Source organism: Eumetopias jubatus, unplaced genomic scaffold (genome assembly GCF_037043125.1).
Source record: "Eumetopias jubatus isolate StellerSeaLion01/CBP00866 unplaced genomic scaffold, mEumJub1_p1.0 scaffold_10, whole genome shotgun sequence".
NCBI lineage: Eukaryota > Metazoa > Chordata > Mammalia > Carnivora > Otariidae > Eumetopias > Eumetopias jubatus.
This window is the reverse complement of record NW_028274816.1, coordinates 68582272-68594917: the sequence shown is the minus strand read 5'-3', so window position 1 is coordinate 68594917 and position 12646 is coordinate 68582272. Positions and strand designations below refer to the sequence as shown.

Sequence of the window (12646 nt, the reverse complement as noted above, 5' to 3'; positions counted from 1 at the left end):
CTGAGATTGGCCACCAGCACACGTTTGCTATCAGCAGCCCTCTAGGGGGATTTTTGAAGAGAACCAGTGGATGCCTATCTCTCGTTCCCACATTCTGTCCCTTCTCTCATCGAGGCATCTGTATCCTCTGGCTGTCCTCTAGCCCTCTGTAGCCACCCCATCTTCCCCAGGCCCCCCAAAAGAGACCCCCCCGCCTCAGGCTTATGTGCACCCGAGGCCCTGCCTTTCAGATTGCCCTCCATCTCCCCCAGCCCAAGCCCAGCGCATAAGCTGTAAGGCAGGGCAGTTGGAAGTGGTTACCTGACTCAGGTGTGAGGGCCCAGTGGGCTTCCCCGCCACAGGAGTTTGCCCTTTGGGAGGGGAGCTGGTCTCCCTCCCTGGCAGCAAGAGAGGAGAGATGTTGAGAGCAGGGCAGCCTTTGAACTGCCTGCTACCTTCAGCCCCCGCTCTGTTTCTCACCTGGTCCCTGGGTGGCCTTTGGCTGCGTGCCTTTCTGTTTCTTCATGTGAAGTCCCATTTGTTCATAAGACAAGAAGGACACTTGTACTCTGTGCCATCCCTCAGACTTTCCCTTGCAGTTGCTTTCAGGAACAGAAATGCTACCATCCTGGTAGGGTAACCTCATGGTGATCATGCTTCTCCTGCCTCCCTCCTCCTCCCCCCTTCCCCCCCCCCTTACCTTGCCTCCCCACCCCCTGCCTCCTAGCAATCGAATCTAAAAATACCCTCTTTCCACTGAAGGTTTTTCTTTCCACTGAAGAACGTGAGAGGGTACGGGTGGGGGCGGGAGCTGGAGGTGTTGTGTTCTTGGAAGGTGTCAGAGACATGGTGGCCTGGCCTTTGGCCACATTCCGTGTGGACTGGCAGCTCTCTGGAGACCCTGTCACTGGGACTAGGCAGTCTGGTCCAGGAGCAGAAGCAGAACATGGCAGAAGCCAGAGAACGGAACCCACAATCTAAGTCAGCAGTCATTCATTGATCTGAAATTGGATGATTTAAAACTTTGTCAAAACTTGAGGGATATAGAAACAAGTACAATACAGTTTGTGGTAGTATAAGGCCCCAGTCTGGCATTTGATGTACAATCCCGAGGAGCAAAGGAAATGAAAGCATGAAATTCTTTTTTTTCTCTCCCTATTTGACCTTCCTCTGGGTCTTTCAGCCCCCAACACTGTAGACATATGCCAGAAAAGCACTTTGCTTTCATACAGGGCACCACCCCTGTGGCTCCCTGGCTTTAGGTTGGGGACCCGGAGTGAACCAGACTTCCTGAGCTTTGCCACCTCTCCCCTAGAGCAGATTCTGAAATATCAGCTGGGTCAGCTGTCCAGTGGGGCTCCTGCTTTCTTTGTCACAGTCACCTCAGTCCGTGGACAGCCTAACTGGCTGTCTTCCTGTGTTCTCCCAAGTAGAACAATAAGGATGCTTAGTAACCGTGAGATCTGAAGTCAGTCTAATTTGACAAATGGTGATTGACTGCCTTCTCTGTGCAAGGACGAGACTCGATGTGTGCCTTCACAGGTATGACCTGTTGGGGAACAAGACAGGAGCACAGGTATTTGAGCATGGTGCCAGGAAGATGCGAGAAGCCCAGCGTCTCTGGATGTATCCCGATTCTGTGTTCCCACTTATGACTGTCCTTTAAAGGTGCCCCCCGCCTTGCTCCCTCTTGGCACCAGAATCTTGTTCAGTAGAGAATGCTTCCATGAACATATGCTCTGTTAGCAGCCAGCTGACCCCACACCACACAGGGGTCCCATACAGGGGTTGAAATGGTAGCAGGCGGGAAGGGAGTAGATGAGCCAAGACTGCTTGGCTGCAGGTCTCAAATGCCAATCCCAGCTTTTGCCTAGGCAAAGAGGACAGTTTGTCATGAGCAGGCAGGGCTTCCCAGAACCCTGGGGTGTGACTGGACCTGGGGAGGAAGGGACAAGAAGAGATCAGGAAAACCCTCCAAATCCTCTCTTGGCTGCACCTTCCAACACATAGGCTGTCTCTGCTCCCTGGTCGCCAGTGGGCATGTCGCTGCCTCCCAGGGCCTGCATCTATAGAGGACAGTGTCACCTACCCAAGGAGAGCAATCCAGCTCTCCCCAGGCTCAGGGCCAAGCTCCTGGGAGGAGGGGAGGCTGACTGGCCCAACTTAGGCTGTGTATTCCCCTCCTGGTGCCACAGAAGACACAGACCCAGAGAAGGGGGCCTGTTGGCTCGCTGTCGGGGCAGGCGCCCCGAGAAGTCTCCACTGCCTGGAGAGCATAGTGATGGTTCTTTAATTTCCATTCTTCCTATCTCTGATCTAGCTGAGATGGAGAGCAAGGTAAATGAAAAGTGGTCCCCTGGAGCGGTTTGTCCTCCCATAGAAATAGAGGTAGGAAACGGCACCAGGAAGAACTGTCATGCTTTTTTCTTCCCAGCCTCCCACAGCAGGCTGTAAACCTGGTCTTCGACCTTAAATGAACATGCTAGCTGCGTTTTGAAGCTAGCCTCCCGCGGGGACTCAGCTGGATTTTGAGTCCGGTGGTGGCAGCCAAAGCAGCTGGTGGAGAACGGGGCTCTGGGGCACTCCCTAGGGGGGCAGGCCTCGGTGCTACGGCTCTCCAGCTGGCACTCCAGACAGGCCTCTGCAGGCACCTTGGACCCTACTCAGCCTCCAGAAGGAAGTGTTGGCCGAGAGGGGCCGTCCTCCCACGGGTACTAAATCCCCAAGTGTGCAGATCAAATAAGTGGATCAAGGAAGGCCGGCTGACAGTAACGTTTGTGGTGAGACGCATCAGTCAGAATGAGCGAGGCTTTTTGGAAACTGACCTTTTAACTTCAAACGGGTCTGTTGGTTAGAGATAGAGTTTCTGTGGCTGCGTCAGGATTGGTTGGAATGCATCGCTAGAGCCAGGGAGGCACTTAAAGGCTTGTGACAACAGCAGAATTGGCAACAGAACCGTGGGCGCGAGACACTGTGCCTCCTCCTCTGGGTATGTATGTGGTGACAGGACAGGGTGGTTCTGAAGAGCTGAGCTTTATTTGGCGGGGGAGCCCTTTGGAGATTGTGCTTGCTTGCCCTTTCTTTCTTTCTTTCTTCTTTCTCTCTCTCCCTCTTTCTTTCTTTCTTTCTTCTTTTTCTTTCTTTCTCTTTCTTTCTTTCTTCTTTCGTAACTTCCAAAGAACAAAATATTTTCTTTTTTCGTTTAATATTTTATTTATTTATTTCCCGAGTTAGAGTGAGAGCACAAGCAGGGGGAGCAGCAGGCCAAGGGAGAAGCAGGCTCCCCACTGAGCAGGGAGCCTGATGCGGGACTCGATCCCAGGACGCTGGGATTATGACCTGAGCCGAAGGCAGATGCTTAACTGACTGAGCCACCCAGGTGTCCCAAGAACAAAATATCTAAAAAAATTTTTTCGAGTTTCATGTATCAATGCAAAGTGAATCTATTGGAAGTACGTGTTCTTTTCAGACTCTCTGCGTGGTGTTTTCATCGAAGGGACTCTAGTGGCTGTGCTTTGCGGTGGCATTTGCCATGTGGGCAGGTGTGCATTGAGACTGTGGGCGGCTCAGGCTCTGCCGCCCCTGGGCTACCGTCACGTTGCCTCTCTAGCTGGGCTAGGCGGTCTCCACTTTCGTGTGCTCCGATCCACTGAGGAAACCCCACGTTAGCCTTTATTTCCCGTCACACATCAATTTCGCCTTTCCTTTCTGTTCAGTTTGCCTACGGCTCCTGCCTCCGCCCCTGAGAGCTCTGCAGAGCCGAGTGGCACTGCGGTCCCCACGGTGTCCTGCGGGCATGGCAGCAGGGCCTGCATCTTCACGCCCTTCGGCTGAGCGCCACCAGGAATTGATTTCCTGGCAATTAGGGAAATGCCTGCATTTTAGGATGCGCCACAGTGCTTAGGTGTTATTTCTCTGCATCTTGTTTTGTGTTTTTGTTCCTGCTCAACAGCACCGTTAAAAACCCACATTTCGCCTGTCACGTCGTGGCAGCCCTGGGGTTGGTGAGGGGGACAGGAACAGAGTGGGTTTGGCCAGACAGCATAGGCCTCTGCGAGAGCGCCTGGGCTGCCATTGGTGAGAAATGCTTCCTAACAGGCCCTCTCTTTCCTCCCAGGCGTGGGCTGATGCCTTTCGAAGCAGCCCTGACCTCACCGGCGTGGTGCATATATATGAGGAACTGAAGAGGAAAGGGGTCGAGTTTCCCATGGCAGACTTGGACGCTCTGTCTCCCATCCACACACCACAGCGGGTAAGCTTCCAGCTGGCATTTTCTAGAAAGACCTATTGCAGAATGGGCCAGCCACTGCCACCACCCTTCTGCTGCTGCCTTTGAATTATTCAGCTTGTCATCACGCTTTCTTAAAGCTTGAGGGCATCTCTTTTTAATAACAAGGGGGACGCGGGAGTGAGACAGCTGGGTGACTGGTGACTAAGTGGCAGCAGTGATCTTCCCCCGCCACACGTTCATCTGCCTGTGGAAGGATATAATAGAGGGATCAGTTCCGACATTTTCGTGGAAATAGCTGCTTGGGCGGAGCCATCCTTCCCGTGAGGGCCACTAGCACCTACTTTTCGGAGGCCCCGGGAATCTGGTGTGGGGATACCGGCATCTCCCTGGGAGAATACTGAGGCACCTCAGTGTTGGCAATGTGGGGGAGCTGATGATGCCACTGATCGTGGGCAAAGGGCGGCTTTTGGTTTTTTCGGACTGTACAGTTGAAACAGACTGAAATTTTATTTTGACCCACGACTGTTCAGCATCCATCTAGACATCCTTGAATTCCACCAGCCTTGGGATTCAAAGCCCAGGGTTGGCCCGTTTAGGGGCCTGCCATGGAAGCTCTTACTTACATTGTGGGGCAGCTCTGTGCTTCTGAATGGATGCCGTTCATCCCAGGAAGCTGGTACCTCTACTGGCTGGGGATCAGCCCCTGGCCCCGGGGGAGAGCCCGGAAGCTCCAGGATCTGGGAGAGGCACCTTGTCCCAGCACACTCTGCCTTGCTGGCCTCCCATCTGCCCATCTCTGAAATGGGGGCAGGAAGTCTTTTGCGTGGATCACAGTTAACGTTCGAGAGGCTATCTGAGATGTTCAAAGGGAAAGCATAAGAAATTATACTTTGTGAAGCATTATTCTCATTATGATCCCTCCAAACCACTTACTATGCTTTGTGGAATAAACATAACCTGTTTTATTCTTCTAATAATGACACAGAACCATGTTGTTGTGCCTATAATTACAAAGAACATGCAGTAAATGACATAATTACTATTTATATTAGTCTCCTCGTAAAGGCCAAAATATCATCTTCTGGTACCAAACGGGGATCCATGATTAGCAAAACTTCGTCGCAGGCCCCCTCCACTCAGTTTCTGAGGTGGTCCTAATAATGGGAACCCTGACCAAAGCTCTCACAGAGCGCCCTCAGTGCTACCTTTCTGAGTGGCTTTGGTTGTCGGCGAGGAGCTGTTGGTAGCCCCCTTCGTGGATGGAGAACCTGGGTGCGGAGGGGGCAGAGGGATTCCTCCAGCCTCAGAGTCAGCTGTAAAGCCGGGCTCCCCGCCTGCCTGCCGGCTGCTGTGACGGGAAGGGCTTCCCCGGGGTGGGGTAGGTGCCAGGGCTGGCCACACAGGCAGCCCGGGTGAACCGAGGACTTTGTTGTTGCTGTGCCAGAGCGTCCCCGAAGTGGATCCAGCCGCAGCCATGCCCAGGTCCCAGTCGCAGCAGAGGACGAGTACCAGCTCCTATACCTCGCCTCCTCCTGCCCCCTACTCCGCTCCGCAGGCCCCGGCTCTCAGTGTGACGGGCCCCATCACGGCCAATTCGGAACAGGTACTCACTCGCAGACTTCTGGGCCATAGGCAAGGTGGCTGCCTGGCCTCGTTCACCCTTTTGGGACACATACGGATGCCTTCCCTGACCAGGCTCTGTGCTAGGTGGCAGCAGCCCACAGACGGAAGGGCCCAGGTCCTCTCCCGAGGGCTCACCGTGTAGTGGGGAGACGGGGGCAAAGACAGTCCGGCAGACAGGGTGGTGGCGTGGTTGCGGGAGCGGGAGCCAGGAGTTGAGCCCAGAGTTGAGCGCTGCTTGGAGGGTCACCCCGGGAGCTGATGCTGCTGAGGCTCTTGAAACTGGTGGGGGGGGCTTCATCGGACAAGGTGTGGGGCTGGAGGCACGGAGGAGCGGGGCATTCACGGGAACAGCAGCTGGAAGCTTTGGAGGATCGGTGCAGGATCCGAGAGGCAGAGGGGGAGGCCAAAGCACAGCGACCGAGTTGCATTGTGAATAGCCTTGTGAGTCACACAGAGAGGTTTGGATTGATCTTGTAAGAAGCGTCAGCCATCAGAGGCTGGGGACGCGATCAGCGAGGTCCCATGGAGGCGGAGGCCAGCATGAGGGAGGCCCTTAGGAAGCACCCTTCCTGCCTTTATTCCAAACACTGCCCACCTTCCCTGAGTTATTTCCTGAGAGGCCAATGCCGTTTTAATCCCAAACTGGAGTTTTTTTAGACAAGTTGCAGAAAATAGTGCTTAGATGAATCTCTAAAATGTCCATTAGTTAAAATTTGAGAATTGATCAGACTTGGGCGGGGGGGACCAAAACCCTCTTCCAGTGTTTATATTTTTTAAGTCCTTATTTAATATTTGTGACGGCGTCATTATTATGGAAACTCATTTAAACAGAGGGGCCAAGCGATGAGGTGTGGTTAACCAGAACATCCTGCCAGGGCCGCTCACGTTTCTGTTCTCTGCTGGCCCTGAGGCGGCGGGCCGGAGGAGGAGAGCCGGAGGTCAGACGGGTCTGGCCTGGAGTCCCCACTCCGCCACTCACTGTGTGGCTTCAGTCAGGTCATTCAACCCAGCCGGGGCGGTAGAACAGGGCGGTAGTCCATCCCTCCGACCCCATGGCGCTGGCGTAGATTTGACAGGCAGGTGGAGAGGCCTCGTGGTTGGTCCTCACTCAAGCCCCCCGGGGCAGAAAGTCTCCGGCGGCTGTGGGCTCTGCTTCCAGGGGCAGAACCAGGCCCCTTTCTGCTCCAAGGGGAGTCTGACATGTTTGGAGTTGGATGGTCCCACTGAGACCTTCCACTGACTCCTTGTCAGTTCTGTGGGAGCTTGGGAAGAGCCTTCCCATTGCAGCCAGAACAATCTGGAGGAGGGTCTAGAGTGGGCGAGAAGGCCTGGGTCCTGCCCCCGGGGGAAAATGGAAGCAGAGCCGGCAGGAGCCCAGCCTGGCCTGGAGGGACCCCAAGGGCTTCTGAGTCCGTGTGGTGTCTGTTGCACTCCTGAGCTTCCAGGGCCAGAAACCTGTTTTGGCTAAGACTCCGGAGGAGTTCACCCACCCGGCAGAACCAAAGGGGAGAAGAGCCTCTTGGGACCTAGGCCAGTACCCTCATTGACCATTGTCCATCTGTCCATCCAGTACACATTTATTGAGGCCCCTGTCCCTTTTCCTGTGCTGAGAGTACCGACCTCCACTGAGCACAGTCCCTGCCCCCAGGAGATCAGCAGTGGAGTGGGGGGGGGGGCAGAGTTGGGCCTGCTGTAGGAGGGGGGCTGGCTGGTTCTGCCTCAGGGAGAGGGGCAGGGGAGAGTCACTAAAGGCTTCAAGGAGGACAGAAGTTGTCATTTGAGCTAGGTCAAAGTGCAGTTGAGAGCCATAGCAAAATCCAGCGTTAACAGGTATTGTAGTAGGAAAGGGATTGGATCGGTACTGGGCGCATGGGTACCAGACCTGCACAGGGTCTTCACTTCAGTCGTTCCTAGCAGCCCCGAGGCGTGGGCAGCGTTTTCCCCTCTCCATAGGTGAGGAGACTGAGGCTCAGACAGGTTCAGGTCTGTCCCTTATGGTGTCCCTACTGCAGGAAAGATGGCCCAGGCTTTGGGGAGCTCTGTTGGATGGGCAGGTAGGGAGCTGGGGTGGGAGGGGGTCTCCCCCCGAGTCTTCTCTTGGTCCCTCTCCCTCATTCTTGCCACACCAGAAAAGTACAGCTAACACTGGCCAGCCCCTTGGAGGACCAAAGTGCTTCGACTGCAAACCCCTGGGGCCAGCATCTCTAACGATGAGGGCCCTTGGGGATCCATCACACGCTCCACTACTTTCACTTGAAAGAGTAGGGACGGAGGCCTGAGAGATGAACTTCTCACTCAGGCTTCTGCGGTGGGAGGGCTGAGCTGCACACCAGCTCTGTCCGCGCCAGACGGCAGTGCTCTTTCCGCCGGAGGCACCCATGACAAACTCTCGGTAATCAGGGCCCTTGTGGGGTGGCCTCGCTGCCCCATTCAGGTCTCTCCCTCACCCTCACATACAGACCAGAGTGAGATAAGAAGCCTTTGAATGCCAAGCACATTCAGAGGTGTGACCTAGATGGCATGGTGAAGGGGACTGTCACCAGAGAGGTGCAGCTTGACTGACCTCTGCCTCCTGCTTTCCTCCCTACTCCCACCCCTCTGGCCCAACAGATTGCCAGGCTTCGGAGTGAACTGGACGTTGTTCGAGGCAACACAAAAGTCATGTCGGAGATGCTAACAGAAATGGTCCCTGGGCAGGAGGATTCGTCCGATCTGGAATTGCTGCAGGTGAGAGCAGGGAGGGCCTCGTCTTGTGGAAGCTCCGGACCTGGGCACCCAGCAGTGAGGCCGGAGCGGGGCCCAGGGGGACTGTCGTGGGAAGGGACTGAGTCCCTGCAGGGTTTTCCTCAGCCTCATGCCTCCTGGGACCGGTCAGAAGCCAGTACCAGGCTCTCTCTTTTATTTTCCTTCGTGACTTTTTTTTATCACTGATTATAAAATGCCGATTACAGAACACATGCCCATCAAAAGTAAAAAGGAAGTATAAAGAAGAAAATACTCATTTTCTTTGATTCCAGCACCCACAAATAACCACTGTCGATGTTCTGATGCTTTTTCTTTCTGATTTTTTTTTCCGTGTTTGTTTTCATTTCAGATGTAATTGAGATCCTATTGTGTGTACAATGTTGTATGTCGCTTTGCTCCCTCAACATTATGTCATGAACACTTGTGACAGGCCCTCTTCAGCCTTCCCTGCACACAGGAGCCCTTCTAGCCACACTTTGCCCCCTGAGCCAGTCCTGAGACTGAGATGAGGTAGAAGCTTCCTTTCTTTTCCTGAACACTGAGGATTCCAGGCTGGGGTTGGCCACCTGATGGTTTGTGAGCATCTGTTGCTAACTGGCCTCCCCGCCCTCTTGGCCGCCCTCAGATCGGGGGGCACGGCAGAAAGGGGTCCGGGAGCAGGGCTGGCGCCCAGGGCCGCCCTCAGACTAGCATCAGGGATCCTGGCCAGCCAGAGCCAGCAGCTGGCTCTCTGCCACACCCATCTCAGACGACTCTGGCATTTGTACCAAGTGGCATCTGTGCTGCCCTCAGAAGCAGTGACCTTCTGGAGTTGGGGAGAAAGGATGCTCTAAGCTGCAAGTGCCAGATCTTCTTGTCTGTCTTGCCCCCCCCCCCCCCGAGTGTCATCCCTCCCACCCCGCTGTTGGCACACACTCGCAGCCTCTGAAGGCCCGGCTCGGGTGGCCCCGCCAGTCCGCAGTGCCCCGAGCCAAAGTGACCCTGCCTGCTCCTGGGCCTCTTCTTGTCGTGCCCTCTTCTTCCCATGAAGCCGTCAGCTCCCAAGCAGGTGAGGGTGGGTGGATACCTGCTCTGGGCCGGCGCAGAGCAAAGCAGAGGTGCGTGGAGTGTGGTCTCTGCTCTGGAGGAGCGCCCGGCCTGGTGCGGGGAGGCCGACCAGAAACAGGTCATCTCCATGAAGCCGTGACATCAGGTTGCTCTTAGAGCTGAGCCGAGTACCCTCAGTCAGCCCTAACGAGGAGCCCCGAGTGGCCTCTCCCAGACCTCGCTTCTGATACCTGCAGCCTGCTAGGTTTGCTTTCTTTCAGCAGGGGCCAGCTGTTCACGTGCCACATGCTAGGGGACCCAGTGTCCCGTTAATGCACCATTGACCTCCATTCCCAGCCTGTAGGGGGAGTTCTTCCAGGCATTAGCTGCTACAGAGGAATCTGAGATCAGTCCAGAAACCGTCCAGAAACTGCGAGGGCCTCTTGAGGCAGCTTTGTGCTGTGTCAGCATCAGAATTCCTGCTGACAGGGGGTTTGCAGTGGACAGAACTGAGCTCCTGGCAGCAGGGGGTAGGCCGAACAAAGCCAACATGCTTCCAGACAGCCAGAGCAGACCCAGACAGCAAGCATACTCTGTGCGTGTGCATGTGTGCGCTTGCGTGTGTGTGTGTGTGTGCGTGCGTATGTGTGTGTGTGCGTGTGTGTGTGTGTGTGTGTGTTTAAACAAGCCCATCAGCCAAGACAAACAGAACCTAATCTCCTGGCGTCAGCTCACAGTTTTCAAAAATAGGTTGCTTCCCATGACGTTTTCCTTCCCTCTGTTTTGTTCCAACTCCAAGCCTACCAGCCCTCCCTGCTATCTTATAAATCAAACAGAAAGAATGGTTCTGGGTGCCAGTGGGAGGCTGGCCTTTCAGCACGGGAGATTCAGGAGTCAGGCAGCTCTGTGTGAACAGCCACGCTCTCCTGGCTCCTGGCCTCGCTCCTCAGTCATCCCTGACATCTCCCCTCCTCTTCTTCCCTGGGCAGTTGGAGGCCGGCTGGGCAGGGCCTCCCAAGGGCTGGGGCCACCCCAAACAGTGAGACTTCCACATGGGAAAATGACACCAGCTACTTGGAAAGTGGTGGGATCAGAATGTGCCCTGAGGACCCTCAGTTGAGCTGGAGGGCAGCCAGATTGCTCAGGGTAGAAGCTTTCCGGAGCTCACAGTGCTGGCCGGGGCCGTGGAAATAAACCCATTTGTCACCAACCCAAATGTTCACGCCAACAGACGCTGCTCCTGACTCGAGTGTAAATTGCTGGGTAGGAGGCGGAGGAAATGCAAAGAGAGGAAATTGGAGGTGTCAGCCCCGGGATGCACCGGTGTGGCGGACCGCAGTCATGGGCGGTAATGTCCCCAATTGCTTCCTGTCTCCCTGAAGGGAGACTGAGGCCACTCCTTATGCTGTGTCGGCGGCTTAGCTGGAGACCCTGAGGAAAACTGAGGCAGGGTGCCCAGAGGGAACGCTGTGCGGGGGTGGAACCCTCCACTCCCTGAGCTGGGACAGACCTTCTGGGCAACTAGTCCAGCTCCACCCATGTGCTCAGATTAGTGCCCACCTCATGTTTCTTAGCATTTTCTTGATGAGACAGGCTGTTTGTGGGAGCCCACGGAAGGAAACACTGGTGTTTCCAAATGCATGTCCTGGTCAGACTTTGGGAAGCACCACAGGAGGGCAGAAAGAACCACTGGGTTCATGTCCCAACCACTGACCGGCTGGCTGATACTGGGTAGAGCCTGGAGTGATCACGCTCATCTTGGAAGGGTAGAAATCGTCCATTTGAGGGGTGCCTGCATGGTCCGGTCAGTTAAGTGTCCATCTCTCTTTTTTTTTTTTTTAAGATTTTATTTATTTACTTGAGAGACCGAGAGCAAGAGAGCACAGAAGGAGGAGAGGGGGAAGCAGACTCCCTGCTGAGCAGGGAGCCTGACATGGGGCTCGATCCTAGGACGCTGAGATCATGACCTGAGCCAAAAGGCAGCTGCCTAACCAACTGAGCTACACAGGTGTCCCTAGCATCCAGCTCTTGATTTCGACACAGGTTAATGAGATCGAGCCCCGCGTTGGGCCTCCACGCTCAGCTCGGAGTCTGCTTGAAATTCCCTCTCTCCCTCTCCCCCTTCCCCTCCCCCTGCTCTTGCTCTCCCCCCCCAATTAAATAAAATCTTTAAAAAAGTTGTCCATTTGAGGTGGCAGGCACAGTGCCAGGCACAGGCAACTCATCACAAGTCAGAGCTCCTGTGATTATTGTTAGTACATCCTTCTATACGGCAGGCTAAGGTCTGTCTCCTTAATAACTGCTACCCTGGTCTGTCTGCTTTAACCACAGAACAAAACAAAGTCCTCTTTCACAACGCTTAAATATTTGAAGACTGCCATGAGCCCTGCCACGGCCTGGTCTGTGCGGTACAGATGTGCCTGTTGGCAGCCCACCTTGTAGATGAGCTGGCAGCTCTTAGCAGGAGCCTATAAAATTGAGAGCTTCCATCAACCTAAAACCTTCCATCTCTCTCATGGAGCTAGTAAGCTGTATCTTCCCTACTCTGTGTGTAGGCACTTGGGTTCAGGCCTGAAATTTGAGACTGCATCGCTGTCTGCTGAAGTTCATGTCCTTAGCTGCAGCCTGGGAGTCTGGTTTTGGAAATCTTTAAAGATCCTGAGGCTGTCATCTGGTACTCTCCGTCTCTCCCAAATTAGCCTCTTGAGCTTTGTCTTCAAATAATAATAACTTTTAATTAATCCAGTGATGCCCAAATTGGGCATTCCTGCATGGCCATCCATCAGGTAGTAAAAGAAGCTCTCTTTCACATTGTGTCTTCAAGTAGCAGATGGTATATCCCCTCTTGCTGCTTGCATCTCGTTTCAACAAAAACCGGGATGTCCAGGACCATTTTCTCTAGAGATCTAGTTTATTCTCCACGTTTAGCTTCATTATTCCCCCTTCTCTTCAACAAAGAGTTTCTTCTTCTTCTCCCCGCACCCCCCCCCCCTTTGCTTGCTATAGAAAGTGGATCTTCAGGACCTTACTCTGTGTTCCTTA

General features: G+C 54.4%; 1 protein-coding gene across 4 annotated transcripts in view; it reads left to right on the top strand.

Annotated features, from left to right (window-relative positions):
- TOM1L2 (target of myb1 like 2 membrane trafficking protein) overlaps positions 1–12646 on the top strand; it is a 115460-nt gene that overhangs the window by 79517 nt on the left and 23297 nt on the right. For all 4 annotated transcript variants that reach the window (XM_088027926.1, XM_088027927.1, XM_088027925.1 and 1 more), the window contains exons 5-7: positions 4097–4231; positions 5655–5813; positions 8444–8560. In XM_088027926.1, coding sequence (XP_087884052.1) covers positions 4097–4231; positions 5655–5813; positions 8444–8560 — 411 coding nt within the window. The remainder of the gene's footprint in view (positions 1–4096; positions 4232–5654; positions 5814–8443; positions 8561–12646) is intronic.